Source organism: Colobus angolensis, unplaced genomic scaffold (assembly GCF_000951035.1).
Source record: "Colobus angolensis palliatus isolate OR3802 unplaced genomic scaffold, Cang.pa_1.0 Scaffold387, whole genome shotgun sequence".
NCBI classification, from domain to species: Eukaryota; Metazoa; Chordata; class Mammalia; order Primates; family Cercopithecidae; genus Colobus; species Colobus angolensis.
In genome coordinates this window covers 870445-889792 of record NW_012117232.1, presented here as the reverse complement: position 1 = coordinate 889792, position 19348 = coordinate 870445, and the positions used below count along the sequence as shown (strand labels likewise).

The 19348-nt window shown below is 42.9% G+C and overlaps 1 protein-coding gene across 1 annotated transcript in view; it reads right to left on the bottom strand.

The window, feature by feature from the left end:
* The window catches only part of HS3ST4 (heparan sulfate (glucosamine) 3-O-sulfotransferase 4), a 459643-nt gene that overhangs the window by 436859 nt on the left and 3436 nt on the right, over window positions 1-19348 (bottom strand). The window contains exon 3 of the mRNA XM_011954627.1: window positions 19000-19344. Coding sequence (XP_011810017.1) covers window positions 19000-19344 — 345 coding nt within the window. The remainder of the gene's footprint in view (window positions 1-18999; window positions 19345-19348) is intronic.

Genomic DNA, 19348 nt, shown 5'->3' with positions numbered 1-19348 from the left:
TTTTCTCTAAGTAACTTCCAAACAAATGGAAGCCTGATTAGTTGAGCAAATTTATTAGATTGGTGCAAAAGCAATTGATGTTTCTGCTATTAAAAGTAATGGCAAAACCGTAATTACTTTCTGCCCCAACCTAATATATCAAAAGCTTTTCAAACTTGTGTTTATCAACTAACTTATTTAAATTGCCCAATATATTTTCACTCTCCTTTTTTTTTTGAGACGGAGTCTCGCTCTGCAAGCTCCGCCTCCCGGGTTCACGCCATTCTCCTGCCTCAGCCTCCCGAGTAGCTGGGACTACAGACACCCGTCACCTCGCCCGGCTAGTTTTTTTTTTTGTATTTTTTTAGTAGAGACGGGGTTTCACCATGTTAGCCAGGATGGTCTCGATCTCCTGACCTCGTGATCCGCCCGCCTCGGCCTCCCAAAGTGCTGGGATTACAGGCTTGAGCCACCGCGCCCGGCCAAGGTCAGAAGCATTTCTAAGCAAGGTGGCAGAGAAGGGTTGCTTTCCATCCCTCATGCTGCCTTGAAATAGCCTAGGCTGAAGGGATTTTTTTTTCTCCCTTTCCTTTTAAAGAATACACAGCCGAGGGCAACTCTCCTACCTCAGCTGCCCCACATTGGGAAGGGGCAGCTAAGCATGTGGTCTCTGAAACTGCCAAATCACAGCAGGGCTCAGAAAATCAATACCTCTCTCTGAAGTTACCCAAAGTGCTGAGACCTTTGAAACAAACGACAGTACGTAGACATCACCAACAGTCTTTCATGGAATTAGAAGATGGGTTTACTTCCCTAGAAGCCTCAAAATGTGAGCTGGACACAGTGGCTCATGCCTGTAATCCCAGCCCTTTGGGAGACTGAGGCAAGAAGATCTCCTGAGGCCAGGAGTTCAAGACCAGCCTAAGCAAAAAAGCAAGACCCCATCACTACACAAAAATAAAAATAAAAAATTAGCTGGGCATGGTGGTGCATGTCTGCAGTCCCAGGTACTCAGGAGGCTGAGGCGGGAGGACCACTTGAGCCCAGGAGTTCTGGGCTGCAGTGAGCTATGATTGTGCCACTGTGCTGCAGCCTGAGTGACAAAGCAAGACCCTGTCATTAAAATATATATATATACATATATATTTATATATATACAAAATGCAAAAGCACAATTGCTTAAAATTAGAAATCACAGAAGTTAACTTCCTGTACAATCTCTGCATTTTTAAATTTTGCCTTTTTCTGAAATAAAATAAACTTCTGAAGCAGTCTTCAGAATCTTAAAATAAGTAGCAAGAAACCAGGAAGAGACATCTCTTTATGAAAAGAAGCATTCTAGTACATAGGCCTAATAGCGACTGGAGGAGCAATAGGAAGTCTTTCTATTTCTACTCCTAGTTTCTCCATCTTGGGGGAAATAAGGAATGAGCCAGACTCCAACCTGCTCCACAGCCAGGACGGGGGAAGGACACTAAGGCAAAAAGGATGGTCAGATGGCAGAGGTAAAAATAGAGGACAAGGCCCTGGAGCGTCAAAAGTCCATAGGAAATTGGCCTGGACCTAATCAATGACCCTGGGGCTTAACAAGTCCAAGGTCCTCAGGCTACCCAAGAAATTCCTGCTGAAGAACCTTCACCGGTATCCTCTAGGATATAATTTTCTCACATGCACACACACAAGCTGATGCAGAAAACATCCTTGTGTGCTAATAAGAATACCCCAAACAATACACAAGGTGGAGACATATATATACAAATATATATATGGGGGGGTGGGTGGGTGTATATACATTTTAAGTCAAAACACTAGATTGGACAAGGGAAATTTTCTTCTCCAGGACACTGATTTATTTTCCTAAAACGTCTTACAGAAGCAGAAAAAATCAAATCACACTTAATTCTATATTGTGAGCCTCACTTTAAATGGAAAGAATAAAATGGCATAAAATCAAAGATTTTCTAGAAATTCTAGGCTATCTAGTTGTTAAATTAAGACTGATCAAATGCCAAATCATTTCTCCCTCTCCACTTGAAGCGAATCCGGGCAGGAAGACTTAATGTGATGAAACTATTTCACTTGCTATTTGAAGAAGTCTCTTGTAAGATATACAATTCCTTTAAAATTTTCTAGGCAGCTGCTAGGGGTTGCTAAGGAAGGGATGAAAATAGAAAATATTCTAAATAAATAATTAGTGATTTCTGAGGGGCAGATTCCATAGATACTTTTTTCAGGATTTAACACATCTTAGGTTTAGAGACTGGATACATCTTCTTTCTTGCATAGCCTCCCTCTCTCTTTTCTTCCCTTCCTTCCGTTCTTCCCCTCTGGGTTAAAGAAAAGATGCAGAATCTTCAAGCGGAGAACTAGAGAGGGCGATTTTGAGCTGCTCCGTTTGCGTCCACCTTGGTAGAAAGACACAACAGAACCTAGGTTGTCTATCTCCATGCAAGCTGGTGGAACCTCACTGTCTGTTTTATTCAGTTGTACTTCGGGGAAAGATTGCATTTGAACAGAGGAGTGTCTAGAAACAGACATCTGTTGTTTTGGCAGCAGCATTCATTTCCTGTCTTTGATAACCAGATTCAGGGGCCTCCGGGGAAACTAACTCCTCCCTAGGCTCCAGGGAGGCAGTGCCTCAAGTCTCATACCCCGCTGGCAACAGAAACCGCTTGATGGATGTGTGCATGACCCCTAAGAACTAATGAGCTACCACGAGGCTTCAGCAAAGACTTCTGGGACAGAGATATCAAGCTTCTCTACCTACACTTGGGGAAAGAGAAACAGGCTAGTACCCACTTTACAGCCACAAGGAGAGAAGTCTTGAGAACGCAGTCAACTATCTCAGCGGCAACAGAGAATCCAGAAGTAGAGATCTGGTGACATTGTTTAAACAATAATTAAGCCAAAAAAAAGAAAAAGGTATCTCCAATTCCTGGGACTTCTCAGATACATGAGCCATTAAATTCCCTTTTGATTTATGTTCGGTTCAGATTTTACCTGGGATTTCTGTGTTATAACCAGAAGAATTCTAGCCAATAGAGTTCTGGAGCTGAAATGAAGTTTTGAACCACTGAAAATGATTTTCCTTAAAGGTGTTCTAACATATTGTGATTTGGGGCAATTTCTTTCTCTTAGTGGATGAAAAATGGAAGGATGGGAAAAGGGAATCCCAGGAAAATTGAAAAGTCTCAAGGCCAAGAGTTGAAAGTAAACTAAAAGAAGGAAGGAACTTTTGACACAGAGACACACAGGCTAGTGAGAACCAATAAATACAGAAGAAACTCATTATTTTGTTCTAAATAAGAAAATCCATAGTTCTCACTGAGGTCAAGAGGTTTCTTGGTTGAAATCACCAGGCAATTTTCAAATTCTAAATGGATAATGTACCCATTTAATATATGGCATATGTGTTATAATAACATATTTCTTAATATTAATTACTTTAAGATATACTTATGGTAACATGGTATTTTCATTTTTGTCCATATTTAGATAGTCATAAGAATGCTAAGAAGGAAAGAAAAATTCCACCTGCCAAGATTTTTCTATATCTAAACACAAATGAAGAAACTGGCTCAGAAGGGGGAAGAGAAAAAACAAATACACAACTATATCTGAGTATGTTTTACACACGGCTTTACACATCTGTTTCGATACCTGCTTATTGTTTACTGAAAGTGAATATTTTATAAAACTTCTTATTTTATGATATAAGAACAAAATAGGCAGTGTTGGTCCAAATTGGAAGGAGCAAGGAGCCACTCATTTTGTGTCTCAGGAAATGCCTGACTTTGGACCCAACCTGTGTCCCACAACCACCACCTGGTGGCAGCGTACTTAAATAGCAGGGATAGCTGAGAGTTACATAAACATCTTTTAAATTTTGACTCCAGCAACATTAAGGTCATTTTGTGGTACCAGATCAATGACTAGATCCTCTCTCCAGAATGGGGGAATTAAAAAACAGGAAATTAGGATACCAGAAACCCAGGTGGGTGTGGAGTAACTACGGAATACCAGCATATGTCAATGATGACACTATTCACCAAAATTTTCCAATAAGTGATGCTCTTACCACTAGCAGGAGAGTCCAGGTGGTACAAGAAAAAGCCACCCTGAGGATAAGATGGTTGAGCAGAGACCCGAATGAAGGGAGGACACCAGCCATGCAATTATCTAATGCAAAGAAACACTGCAGGTGGTGGAAGCAGCAAGTGCAAAGGCCCTGGGGCAGTGCCATGTTTGACTTCTCAGGTGCAGCAAGGAGGCTAGCAAAGCTCAAGCAGAGGAACAAAGAAAACAGGGCAAACGAATGCAGCTGAAGCAGTGAATAGGGGTCATATCCTTGCCTTTTCTCCAGTTTCTAGAAGCTGCCCGCATTGGCTCATAGCCTCTTCCTCCATTGCCAAAGCCAGCAACAGTGATTGAGTCCTTCTCACGCTACTTTCTGGTTCTCTCTCTGCCTCCCTCTTCCACTTACAATAGTGCCCCCTTATCTGCAGAGGATATGACTCCAAGACCTCCAGTGACTGCCTGAAACCATGGATAATACAAAACCCTACAGATATTATGTTATTTCCTATACATACATAGCTATGATAAAGTTAAATTTATAAATTAGGCACAGTGAGAGATTAACAACAACCATAATAAGATAGAATGGTTATAACAATATATTATAATAAAAGTTAGGTCAATATGGTCTCTCTCTCAAAATATTTTATTGTACTATACTAACCCTTTCTAAATTGGAAAGTTTTGCCTTTTCGCTTAAAAGAAGCACTTCATCGGTTCTCTTTGGCATATCTGAATTACCAGCACCACTACTCTTGTACTCTGGGGCCATTACCAAGTAAAGTAAAGGTTACTTGCACACAAGCACTGAGATACCACGACAGTCAATCTGATAACCAAGACAGCTGCAGAGTGACTCATGGATGGGCAGAGTCTACAGGGTGCACATGCTGGACAGCTGGACAAAGGAATAATTCACATCCTAGGTGGTCACAGAGCGGGACAGCGTGAGATGTCACCACACTACTCAGAATGGTGGGCAACTTAAAACCTATGAACATTTATTTCTGAATTTTCCATTAATATTTGCAGAGCGCAGTTAACCATGGGTAACTGAAACCTCAGAAAGTGAAACTGGATAAGAGAAGCCTTCTGTATACAATTCCTTGGAATTACATTGGCTCCATCCAAATAATTCAGGACAATCTCCCATTTAAAGTCAGTTGGTTCACAATCTTCGTTCCATCTGCAACCTAATTCCCCTTTGCTAGCTACTCTAACATATTTGCAGGTTCCAGGGATTAGGATGTGGGCATGTCAGGGAGGTCATTATTCTGCCTAGAACAGAGGGTTAGAAAGCAGGTTAGGCCACCGCACGTTCTCACTCATAAGTGAGGGTTGAACAACAAGAACACATGGACACAGGGAGGGGAACATCACATACCAGGGCCTGTCGGCAGGTAGGGAGCAATGAGAGAGACAGCATTAGGACAAACGCCTCATGCATGCTGGGCTTCAAACCTAGATGATGGGTTGATGGGTGCAGCAAACCACCATGGCACATGTATACCTGTGTAACAAACCTGCACGTTCTGCACATGTATCCCAGAACTTAAAGTAAAATTTTTAAAAATAAAAATAAAAAGTATTTAAAAAAAGAAAAAAGAAAGCAGTTTAGGCAGGCAACTAGAAAGTGGAAAGTTAATACACCAACTTGGGAAACAGTGACACGGTCTGAGATTGTACAGAAATTCTCCAGATCTTTACACAGTCTGCCCTGAGAACGTTTGCTATCTATGCTATAAAATAGTTTCTGTAAATTAGACCTCTTAATCTAACTTTATGATAAGAGTGCTTGTCCTGTATTTCAGGTACTCCCTAGAGTGCAACATTCCAGAAAACCAATAACCTGGGGGAATTCATGAAAACGTGCATGGATTAATAACAACAAACGTATGTAGATGAAGTCGATTCCAACACACAGTCACTCTTCTACCCTTGCAAAATCACTGCGGAGTTAGTAGATTGTTATTCCCATTTTAGAGATGAGAAAACAAAGGCTCTAAACACTACTCTATGCACACAAAACAAGGAAGGTGCAAAACTCAGACTCAAATTCTTAATTTCCGATTCCAGCTTCAGCTTCCTTTTCTTTCTTTCTTTTTTTTTTTTTTTTTTTTTTTTTTTGAGACAGAGTCTGGTTTCGTCACCAGGCTGGAGTGCAGTGGTACAATCTCAGCTCACCGCAACCTCTGCCTCTGGGTTCAAGCAATTCTCCTGCTGCAGCCTCCCCAGTAGCTGGGACTACAGGCACCCGCCACCATGCCCGGCTAATTTTTTGTATTTTTAGTAGAGATGGGGTTTCACTATGTTAGCCAGGATGGTCTCGACCTCCTGACCTTGTGATCTGCCTGCCTCGGCCTCCCAAAGTGCTGGGAATACAGGCATGAGCCACCGCACCCGGCCCAGCTCCCTTTTCAAAATGCCACATAGCTCCAAGCAATCAAACTGTCCTATGACAGAGGTGCCCAGGTATTTTGACTCAAATATTTCCTCATCTCCAGGGGCTCCCAAATCTCTAACCCTCTGCAGAAGCTTTAACGTGGAGGGAATGGTGTGCTGACACCTATAGAAGGTAACACGAGTCAAACAGGGGGCCTCTGTGTCATGGACTGATTATTACATGGCAATTAGATACTTTTGATAATACATCCAGAGAAAGATGATCCAACTACTCACAGAGCATAATGGCCTATCAGGAATAATCTGTGCTCATCTCCTACAACTTTGCTACAGCAACAGAGACCAGGAATGCTAGGAAGGCACCTGAGGCCGGTGCGGTAGCTCGCAAGTAATCCCAGCACTTAGGCAAGCCTCGGCAGTAGGATTATTTGAGTGCAGGAGTTTGAGACTAGCCTGGGCAACCAACATAGAAAGACGTCTTCTCTACAATTTTATTATTTTATTTTATTTTTTATTTTATTTTAATTTTTGGAGACAGAGTTTTGCTCTTGTTGCCCAGGCTGGAGTGCAATGGCATGATCTCAGCTCACTGTAACCTCTGCCTTCGGGTTCAAGCGATTCTCCTGCCTCAGCCTCCCGAGTAGCTGGGATTACAGGCGCCTATCACCACGCCTGGCTAATTTTTTGTATTTTTATTAGAGATGGGGTCTCATCATGTTGACCAGGCTAGTCTCAAACTCCTGACCTCAGGTGATCTACCTGCTTCGGCCTCCCAAAGCAATTTTTTTTAAATTAACCAGACATAGTGGTGTACCTATGTAGTCCAGCTACTAGAGACAGGAAGATCACTTGAGCCCAGGAGTTCAAAGCTGCAGTGAGCTATGATCATGCCACTGTACTCCAGGCTGGGCAACAGAGTGGGACACTGTCTCTAAAAATAAATAAATAAGTAAGAAAGACATCCAGCTCAGGACATCCTGCTATGGGACCTCAGGAATGTCACTTGCCCTTCTAAAGTCTCAGTCTCTCTACCTGTAAGGAAACATCGACTTTACGAGGCCACTGTGAGGAATAAATGAAATAATGTTGTGTGCTATAGGAACCTCCGGGGGAGACTAGCTGGCCCACACAGCTTGTTTGAGTGGGTTTCTCTTTCTGCACCTAAAATAGTCTTGCAAAAAAAAAGAGTATGTGAAAAAGCTAAGAACAATTCTCAGCTAGACTTCCCAAGAAACGTGAGGGTTCTTTCTTTCCAGAAGCCTGGAGTATTGTACATACAAGGTACTCTTTTTGTTCATGAATTCACTGATTCGTCACTGGTGATTAATAAATCACCAGGTATTGCGAGCCCTCTTAGCGCAGCCAGCAGCGCGTCAGTCTCATAAATCACCAGGTATTGAGCGTCTACTATCTACCAGGCACTGTTCTGGGCTCTGGCTTGAAACAAAATGGACAAGATCGATTTCTGGTCAGTTGACTTTCTAGTGAGGGGGAGATAAGTAATGAGGATAACTTTGGAGAGCAATAGATGTGCTGGAGAAAATAAAACAGCATAACAAGCTCAGAAGTGGAAGAAGTTATCTAAATTAGGTAGTCAGGAAAGGCCGTTTTGAGGAGCTGAAATTTCAGTCAACACCTAAAGGAAAGATAAGGAGATACCAGTAGTTTAGGGATCTGGGGACAGAATATTCCAGGAGGGAAACAAGAATAAAATGGCCCTAAAGTGGGAATGAGCTTGGCATAGTCCCTGAACAGAAAACCACTTCCACTGTTTGCTGTGAGGGCAAGCCTCCTGCAGCAGCCTGTCCATCTGCACACTGGAACTCAAAAGCAGGGAAATGCTGATGCTTATTATTTACTCCCATGAGACTGGAAGACACCATGTCCAGTGGAAATGAGCTCTGAGACAGACAAAGCGAAGAACGTATGTTTGAGGCCACACACCTGGGTTTGAATCCTAACTCCACAGTTTGAGCAAGTGACTTACCAGCACCGTGCCTCAGTTCCCTCGCCTGTAAGGCATGGGTAATATCAGTGCCTACCTCACGAGGTGCCAGTGAAGCCTGAAGGAATTCAACACTTGGAGCCAAGCCTGGCACACATGATACAATATCGTCTACCACCAGTGCTGCCACTACCACAGCGACTATTATTCCATCGGATCCAAATCTCCATCTCCCTGTCCCGTCCTAAAATAACCATGGTTTGTCTCTGATTTGCTTTTTGCTATCTGGCAGCATGAGTGCATCCACATTGACTAAAGTGCACCAGTTCAACTCTTTTCTTTTTTTTTGAGACGGACTCTCGCTCTGTCACCAGGCTGGCTGGAGTGTAGTGGCACAATCTCGGTTCACTGCAACCTGCACTTCCCGGGTTCAAGCGATTCTCCTGCCTCAGCCTCCTGAGTAGCTGGGATTACAGGCATGCGCCACCACACCCGGCTAATTTTTGTATTTTTAGTAGAGACGGGGGTTTCACCATGTTGGCCAGGATGGTCTCGATCTCTTGACCTCGTGATCCATCTGCCTCAGGCTCCCAAAATGTTGGGATTACAGGTGTGAGCTGCCACGCTCAACTCTTGAGAGTCGAGTTGAGCCACCAGCTCAACTCTTAATCCACTCCTTGGGCGTGGTTCTTCTACCCCTGAATTGGGTGTGTAAGGCAGTCAAACCCTCTGCAAGAGATCATAATAGTTTATGAATCTAAACAGTGACAGTTGTTTTGCTACCCTTTCCTCTATCAAATAAAATGTGCAAAGTAAGGAAATACCATATATGAAGTACATTTTGGTCAAGTTTATATAAACAATATTTTCAGATCACCCTCAAACACATCTGATCTCAATTTAGGCAGCAATGACTTAGACAAACAAACAAGATTGGGAAAGAAAAGGGAGAGAGGAAAGGGGAGGAGGAGGGAAGGAAAAGAAAGAAATCCCACCCTAGAGAAAGATAACTCTCCATTTACTCCTGTCCTCTCCAGCGCCCCTTGGCAGAGTATTAATATTTTGTTTCTACAAGTCCCTTGCAATTTTTGCTAAATTAATTCCTAGTTATTTTGTCTCTCTGGTTGGTTCTATACACATAGTATTTTTTCCCATTATATTTTCACAACGGATGGCATAAGCATATAGGAAATCTATAAATTTTACATTGTTTTTTCCTTACCAGCCACCTTAATGAATTCTATTATTATTTCTAATAGATTCATAGGAGGATTAGTAATCTTAAGTTTTCCAAAAAGAAAAAGTTAAAATTACTTGCAAATTGTAATAATTCTACCTCCCCACTTTCTTCTTTTGCTCTTCTAATTGTATTATCTAATAATTCCTGAACAATGGTTAAATAATAGTAACAACAATGAGCATTTCAGGCTTGTTCTGGATTTAGTGGAAATGCTTCTAGTGTCAAACCACTAAAGATGATGCTGGCTTTAGGTATGACCCTATTTTAATAGCAGGTTGTTCTGAAAATCAGAAATACATATTTCTTTTTATAAGATATCTTTTTAGTATCCATAAAATAAATCACAGATTTTTCTCATTTGCCCATATTAACAATAAATCACATTATTACATTCCCCAAGATTGAACCATCCTTCCATTCTTAGAACAAATCCCATTCTGTCAAGACTGATAACACCTTTCAATGTGATCATTTATATGTCCATTTCTCCATTCTGTGAGTTATTTCAGATCACTGGTCATGAATGGTTCATGTTTCAGCCCAGCACATAGCACATGATTGATAATACATGTTTAATGAATAAATACATGAATGAATAACTAAATAACAGCTGCACAGAATTAATAACTAAACAACAAGTCCCCAGACACCCTTTGCACCTCTTCCAGTCTCTCTAATCCCTCTAATCCCTTTTCTAAAAATAGCACCCTTGAACCCCTCTTTCTCTATGGGGAAACTATTTCATGTGGCTGCAATAGGGCAATTACATGGAACAGTTTCACCATAAAGAACCCCGCTTCTCCACTCTCACCACCACCCCAAGCCAAGGGGCTGGCTATATCTCCTAGGCCCGATTAGAATCCCACACAAATATTGCTTTAGGAATGGGGCACAGGACCCAACCTGGGCCCAACGCATCTCTAGGAATTTCCTACAGAAGCTCTTAAAACTGTTTCCAAAAAGATCAATAAACATAAAATATGTTTGTCTAGGAATGCTTCTTACTATCTTGCCTAAACTGTGGTGAGACAGCCTGTCTGAGAATGAAGTCAGGTAGAGACAAACATGGCAAAGAATGGAAAGAGACAGGGGCCTAGTAACATCATTTGAGCCCCTGGATCCAGTTTTTTCTGAAGCCAAGTTATCCGCAGACTTCTCAATCACATAAGGCAATCAATCGTCTTTTTTTGTTGTTTACAATAGTGTAAGTTCAATTTCTGTCATTTGCAACTGAATAAAACATTGTCTAATTCACATGTTGCTTTGTTTCCTTGTATATTCTTAAATAAGGTTGAAAAAAAATTTGAAGGCAAGTAAGTCCTAAGTAGTGAGTATAAACAGCAACAACAAAAAAGCAAACCATCTTCTTTTAATTAATGGCAGGATGGGTTGAAAAGCTCCCTTAGTGAATTATAACTTCAGAATGAAATTCCCAAGACAGTTATAGAGGAGCTTGTTAAACCGCAAAAACCAATGAAATGAGGAGATTACTTTAACGGGGCGGTGGTTCAATCCGTTCCAGAGAGATCATCCATTATGCAAAACCAAAACCCTTAAAACTTTCTGACAAACAACCCTAGCAATCTTTCATTCATCTAAAGTCTTGAGGCCTCTCTCCTGACTTGATTTAAAAGTGAAAATGCCTGGTATGATTTACAAAAATAAAAAATAAAAATAAATAAATCATGTTAGGATGCTTAGAGAACACCGGTGAAAGCAGCGAGATTTCAAAATAGAGAGTTTCACAGGGTCTTGGCATTCCCAAATGCCTTCCGTTCTGCAGAAGCACCAAAGCAAACAGGCTCCTGGCATCCTAAATGCCTCTGAACTTACCCGGGGCAAGTGGCATCCGTTCCTGCTGGAGGCTCAAGAGAATGTCAGCGTGGAAGTCCACAGAACCTGTCCACCTCCTTACCCCATTTCTTTTGTGGAGAATTCTGGCTGCAGTTAGCTCATGAAATCATACTTTTTTCCTCCTTCAGCTCAAGTTACAATAGACCAAATTCTGGAATCCAGTTCTGATTATTCTCTGGAGAGCTACTTAAGAGCTGCTTCAGGGTTTAAAATCCCTCATTCAGACATAATCTTGAAATAAAAGACTATATTCAAATGAAAAATGCATTACAGCTTTCTCTTTAGGGCCTTCAGTACTGATGGCCCTAAGTACTGATGCTCAGGATAAAGGAAGGCATTGAAGGAAAATGAAGGAGAAGAGTAAGAGAGAAAAGAAAAATGGGAGAGAAAAGAAAGAAGAGGAGAGAGACATTTCATCTGTCACAAGCTCTACATAAGGCACTTTGAATGCCATTTCATGTCATCCTCATGTAATCCTTTGGCAGCGGGTAACACTGAGCTCATTCTGCAGATGGAGAAATTGAGGCTTAGTTATACTAAATAATTTGTCCAATAGATTCCGGCTCAGACATACAAAATATGCTCCAAACCATGTTGCTTCTATTCTATAGCTTCCTCCTTCTGAAGGGTCTAATACAGAAATGTGTTCTGGAACCAAAGTCTTTTCGTAGGTGAATGGACCCTACGGAGTTAAAACACCTTCATCACCTAAGAAACAGATATTAATGTAAGTAACCTGTTGTCCAAGAAAACTAGTATGTGGCAAAGCCAAGCCTGGAATCCAATTTTTCTAAATCTTAGATCTTAATCCACCTGAGCATAATCTATTTTATAAGTGCAAGTTATCAATAGAGATCAAATACAAGCACTCCTGATTAACGAGTGAAAAATTGAGAATTTCCCCAGTTTCAAGAGAACGTTAATTGAGAACAGAGAGGAATTTATTCACGACTTTTCTTTTTGCTGCCTCAATGTTCTCGCTTATATCAGGCTTTTGTGGTTGTCGCAATATATCCGGGAGGTATTTCCCCCATGCTGTTGCAAAATCTGTAAAGGAAGAAAAAGAAAAAACCCTACACTAAAATAGCACACGTAAGCCACGATTCTGGCCACTGTACAGGGTACACAGGGTATGGGTGTGCCAGTTGTTTTCCGAAATGAGTTTAAACAGGAGGTCACAAACCGGTAGCCAGCTGGCTGTATCCAGCCCACAGCTATATTTTGTTTGTCACACAATGTTGGCCCCCACTGGGCTTTTAAGAAACTTACATCTGTTGCCAACATTAAAAATCAAAAGATTTCAAATCAAAACCTGGATTTCCAGCTTCTCTTACAAAGGGGATGATCTCATAACCCCAATGCCACATGTGCACATTGGAAAAAAAAGTAGCTGGACTGCAGCAGTGGCTTCCCCTTCAGCCAGAGCACAGGTAGCCACTTGAGCTTCTCTCCACCTAATCTACCTCGCTCATTCATACGACCTGCCTGAGCCCTGAAGTTATGTGACCTTTGCTTTAAAAGGGTAAGGAGGTGCATACTGCAAAGCCAATCATTATTTGGGTTTTCCCGAACCATCCCAAGTAACAGACTATTTGGTCAATATTATGACAGCTGTGATAGAAAGGAAAGCATATATGAGACTAAAATGGTTTGAGAAATGGACAAACTCAGTAGTTGAGACTATATTTGGATTTCTGCTCTAGGATACTCATGTTGTTTAGAAAATACATTCACTTTTATTATTTCATTTATTCCTCCCAACAATCCAAAAGGAAGCAATTACCCTCAGATAAACAACTGAAGCTAAGTGATGTCAGATAAGGTATCCAGCCAAGACCATCCAATTTATAAATCTCAAAGCCACGTTTTCAACCCAGATTTGTCCAGTGACAAAAACAGTGCTTTTAGAATCATAAAAGAACACCCTGGAGGGCCATGAAGCTTGTTTCCACCCCAGGGCCTTGGCACTTGCTGTTCCCTTCAAGTGGAGACCTCTCCACCCAGGTCTTCACACGGAAGGGTCTTACTCTGTTACTCCATTTACATAACCTCCAAAGAGAGGTTTTCCCTAATCATCCTACTTAATATAACCCATATGCTGTCCTGGCATCATGGTACACGCCCATAATCCCAGCACTTTGGGAGGCTGAGATCAGAGGATTCCTTGAGGCCAGGAGTTTGAGACCAGCCTGGGCAACAAAGTGAGATTCCTGTCTTAAAAAAAAAATTTTTTTTTAATGATAATAACCAATGTGCACACACACATTCCCCAATTACTTTCCAGGACTTTGCTACTCAAAGTGAGATCCAGACAGCAGCAGCTAGTAACCTTTTAGAAACGTGGACTCCTGAGCCGGGCACGGTGGCTGATGCCTCTAATCCCAGCACTTTGGGGAGACCGAGGCAGGCAGATCACAAGGTCAAGAGATAGAGATCATCCTGGCCAACATGGTGAAACTCCGTCTCTACTAAAAATACAAAAATTGGCTGGGTGTGGTGGTGCGCACCTGTAGTCCCAGCTACTCGGGAGGCTGAGACAGGCGAATCGCTTGAAGCAGAGATCGCGCCACTGCACTCCAACCTGGCAACAGAGTGAGAGTCCATCTCAAAAAAAGGAGAAGAAAGAGAAATGTGGACTCCCAGGCCCCTCTTCAGACTGGCTGAATCCGAATCTACATGTTAACAAGATCCCCAGATGATCCTAAACTTTACAAAGCACTACACCACACAGGTGCTGCCCAACAGAAATATAATGTGAGTCACAGGTGTAATTTTAAATTTTCTAGTAGCCACATTGAAAAGGTAAAAAGAGGCGGACTTAATTGCAAGATGTTTTACTTGATCTGAGTATAATTTCAACATGTAGTCAATCTAAAATTATTGAGTAATTTAGTATTCTGTATATCTTATACTTACAGCACATTTCAATTTGGACATTTTACCCATTCAATAGCCACATACAGACAGCAGCTACCATACTGGACAAAACAGCTCTGGGCCATCCATTACTTTGTTTTTCTTTGTAGTCTTTATCACCACCAGAATTTGTATTACATGTCATTTGGCTCTTTGTTTGCTGTCTCCACAACCCTCCTACTAAAATGTTAGTTCCAGGAGAACAGGTGCTTCATCGATCTTATTCATCACTTTATCCCCAGTACCTAATACAGTGCAGGGCATATGGTACATATTTTTTAAATAATTGAAGGAATGAATGAATGAACACAGGATATATGCTTCCTAGTACTTGATATGTGGCAGTGTGGTACAGGGGAAGACATCAGCACTTTGAAATTAGACAGCAGGTTCAAATCTTAGTGCAGGCACTGAATAGTCAAGCAACCCTGAGCTAATCATTTACCCTCTCGGAGCCACCTGTAAAGTGGAAATCCTGCTACATATATCACCATATCATCACAACGCTCAAATGAAATAACAGGTCTATAATGGTAGGTAGCACCAATTGCCACAATAGTTGGCATTCAATAAACACCAATGAAATTCTATCCTTCTCCATTCTCTCCCCAGTTGTCACATGCAAAATATGCTGCTGAACACTGACCATTTTCCTCTGGGTAGCATAAGCATGACTTTGTAGAGCATTTTCCTGAGTTACTTTCCCCTAGCCAATGGAATGGGTGTATTCACTGTTGACAGTGAAGACAACTTAAAACCATGGAAGAGCTCCCAGCTACTCAGGAGGCTGAGTCAGGAGAATCGCTTGAACCCAGGAGGCAGAGGTTTCAGTGAGCCGAGATCATGCCACTGTACTCCAGCCTGGGTGACAGAGCAAGACTCCATCTCAAAATGAAAAAAGCAAACAAACAAACAAACAAAATCCATGGAAGATCACTTCCCATTGCCCTGGGGCTGGATGGCTTCCATTGTAAAGTGGTCATGGTTACTGTACGCTCTGTAAACCATGAGAGAGAAAACAGCTCATGTCATCTCTGTCACCTTGATGAGTTCTGCAGTGGCAGCCCGTTGGCCTGGCCCAAGGTCCTATCCCTTTGAAGAGTTTAAAGTCTTTGCCTAGAGAGCTTGTAATAAGCTCATTCTGAAAACTGCACTGTGGCTTTGCCTTTTTGTGGAAAGGGAGAGGGAAGAGGGCATGAAGGGTTTAAGCTCACCCGATTTATCAATCCTGGCCTGTGTCAATTCACCAAGTGAGGCTTACTTCTTCCTAGATTTTAACACATGCATCCCAATCCATTAGTCTATCTTGCCCTGAAAATCTGATGCACACGTTCTAATCTCAGATGTATTTTTATATCACATTAGATCAACAGCATAGGAGGAAAGCAAAACCCGGATTTAGACATAACTGAAGTGACACTGAGGAAGTGAACCTGCTAGGGCTGTTGAGTTGAATATGAGAAAATCCCAAGCCAGCTGTGCAGAGAGCAGCCCGTTTCTTCTTGGCTCTCCCTCTTGCTGAAAACACAAAAACCAGAAACACACACAGAATTCACAGGCTACTGGAAGCACATTTAAACAAAATAACAATAAATAAACAGGGGAAAAAATAAAACTTTTAATTAACCTGTGGATCTCTAAAAAGTCAAATAGATTCCAGCTAGCATACCCGGTATAGGAAGGAATTACACCGTTTAGGTACAGATGCCACCATTTATTTTATTTTATTTTATTTTATTTTATTTTTTTGAGACGGAGTCTCACTGTCTCCCAGGCTGGAGTGCAGTGGCGCGATCTCGGCTCACTGCAAGCTCCACCTCCCAGGTTCACGTCATTCTCCTGCCTCAGCCTCCCGAGTAGCTGGGGCTACAGACGCCCGCCAGCACGCCCGGCTAATTTTTTGTTTTTAGTAGAGATGAGGTTTCACTGTGTCAGCCAGGATGGTCTCGATTTCCTGACCTCATGATCCACCCACCTCGGCCTCCCAAAGTGCTGGGATTACAGATGTGAGATGCCACCATTTAAAAGATGAAGAGTCGGACTAGGAAACCAGGAGAAAGAGCTTCTGACACTGGAATCAATGCCACTGATCAGTGCCATCTGATACCGAATCAATGCCACTGTTTCCTTTTCTACAATACAGTGAGAATGCTGCCTCTATTCCTATACGGAAGTGAGAGAGGAGTCTGAAGAGATAGATGGAACTGATGAAAATTTCACAAATGCCTCAAAGCACTGCTGTCTGTGGTAAGGCTGGAGAGTGGTCCAAAGCAGTCCCAGCACACTCAGATCCTGTGGGTCCAACTGGTCTTCCCAAAAGCAGAGCTGGGGGGCTAATGATTCTCTCTGTGTTAGACAGACACGTATTGGCAGGCAGCTTGTTCCTAAGAGAATTTTGTGTCCAACGCTTTCAATCAGCACCACAGGGCTAGATGCTGGGGTGGGGATGAAGGACACAGAGACATCACATGGTCCCCTTAAGTGAGGATCGGGGAATCTTGTTCTATCCATACCTCTTCACCTTCACAGTTCTGTGATTGGCTACCAAATATTGACACTGAACCCCAAATATCACAAGCATTGGTTGGGAGTAGGAGGCTGGGCATACCACAACGCTGGAATAATATATTCAGGAGCCACTTCAAGCAAGGTAGTTTCTATACTTTCTCTTCCTAACAACAGCAAAAAGGAATCTAGGAAATCTGGCATCTTCTATTCTCTCATTCAGAACACTCTCCAGACCCCGTCATGGGACTTCCTGATACACATTCCACCACATACCCTTCATTAACTTTATTTTAAGTCACCCAAATAAAACACCACCCCTCCCCCCCATTTCCAGCTGCCACAAACCCAAACACCTCAGATCTTGGAAAGATTTGATCTTTCTGCCTCCCTGAAAGGGCATTTGACAATTCTCATAATTCTAAAATTAGAATTGGAAAAAAAAAAAAACAAAAACGCAATTACCCTCATAAGGCCAAAGCTACCCCACAGAAGAAACCAGAACATTCCTACAACCAGCAATTAAACAACTAAAACCTTACCAGACATCATGCCCGTTCTTTATTTTGCTGTTGCTGCATTAATCATCCTAACACCTTTTTAATTATGATCACAAACTGGAAGCCATGGCTTCTGATGTTATAAATACTGATTTTCCAGTTAAATTGGGCATTTGCTGTTTTATGTTTTGATAGGAAAGGGCTGTTTGAAGCCTCCTAAAATACTGCAATTAGTTTTCTCTGTTGAAACAGACAAGACATTAACAGACACATTTGCTGCTTCCCTGTAATGTGCCGGAACGTTTATGCCTAAGTGTACTTCTCTCAAGCTTTTAAAGCATAAGGCATATTTTTTAAAGTGGAAGAAATCAATCATAATACACACATTTATTATATATTTCTGAAGTTAAGTTATTTCTAAAACTTTCCCAGGCTGTAATTTAAACCTAGAAAGCACATCCCCTCAACGGGCAGGCAACCTGTCAGGAAACAATCTTTATTTTACCTATTGGCTCTGCTAAGATGATAACATCACTTTAGCTGACAAAGGCTGTGTTTCTGTTTGACAATCGCAATTAATTACCGAAATGGAATGGAGACGGAACCAGCCATGCAGATCTGTTTCCCAGAAAGATATAAAACAGGAGGAGAGAGAGAAAGAGAAAAAACAAAGGCGAAGGAGGTTTGCGTTTGGGGCATCTGCACCAGTGCCGTTTAAAATGTTATGGCTGGCAGGAAAGCTGGATTATTAATTTATTTTACCTGCACTTAACTTTCTAGTCCTCTCTTTTCCCTTTCTCTCACCACCGGCAGACGGTGGGAAAGGAGGGAGACGAACATCTCACAAAACAGAAGCTCCAATCTGTTGCGAAGGAGGCGGAGATTAGACAGGGCACGGTATGGGGCATAAAAACTCTCAGGGCACCAACTGTCATGCAGACACTGAGGCTTCTGGTGCAAAATCAACTCCGTGCTCATTCAGCCAAGGGGGATGGAAAGTTATGGAGGTGGGCGACATCCTTTCTTTACTAGAAAGCCAAAACGCCAGCATGATCTTTGTAACTGTTCCCTATTCATTTTGCTCTGACCTTAACACACTCAAGCTGAATTCCAGCCACGCAAATGCGTTTAAGGGTGATTTTAAGAGATTGCAGGGGACCTCAAATCCCCTTAGTCAATTTAGCCATCCTGTCTCACTCCTCACTGTCCTCAGCCCAGAATCCCAGAATCCCAGAGTCCCTCAAGAGCCTGGGTTCGGAAATACCCAGCAGACACGAGGGCTGGGGATTCCCAGGCTGGGAGCTGGGCAGATTCAGACAGCACCTCCTTGGATGAGGAGCGCGGGAGGCAGGGCAGGGTGACACCTCCTCCCCTCGCGAAAGAAATAAAGTGATCTTTCGCTGGAGTCCAGCCCTGTCAGCGGATCCTCCTGAGCAAAGCGGTCAGGGTTTGCAGAGCCCTAGCGGGGGCTTGGGCCTCTCAGGACGGTGCCTGGATGCTCGAAGGGCGTGGAAAGCCGCGGCTTCCCCTCCGCGTCTCCCCCACGCGTCTCCACCAGCCCGCGGAGCCCAGGGTCCTACCTGTACCACTCCAACCCCTTTTCGTAGTTCCTGTCGAAGAAGTGCGGCTCTACGCCCACTGCCCGCACGTCCGGGTGTACGCGGATCGCCTCCAGCAGCGCGCGGGTCCCTCCTTTCTTGACCCCGATGATGAGCGCCTGTGGCAGCTTCTTCTCCCCATAGTCGGGGGTGCTGACGGCGCCGCCCCTCTCGCTGCTCCCGTTAGCCGCTCTCCGGCCTGCGAGATCCTCGTCGGTGGTGCTGGACTCCTGCGCTTCCCTCTCTGGCAGCGCGCTCTGAGCCGTGATCATCTCGCTGGGGGCCAGCGGGGTCCGGAGCCAGGCGTCCCGGGCGCCTCCGCCGCCGCTCG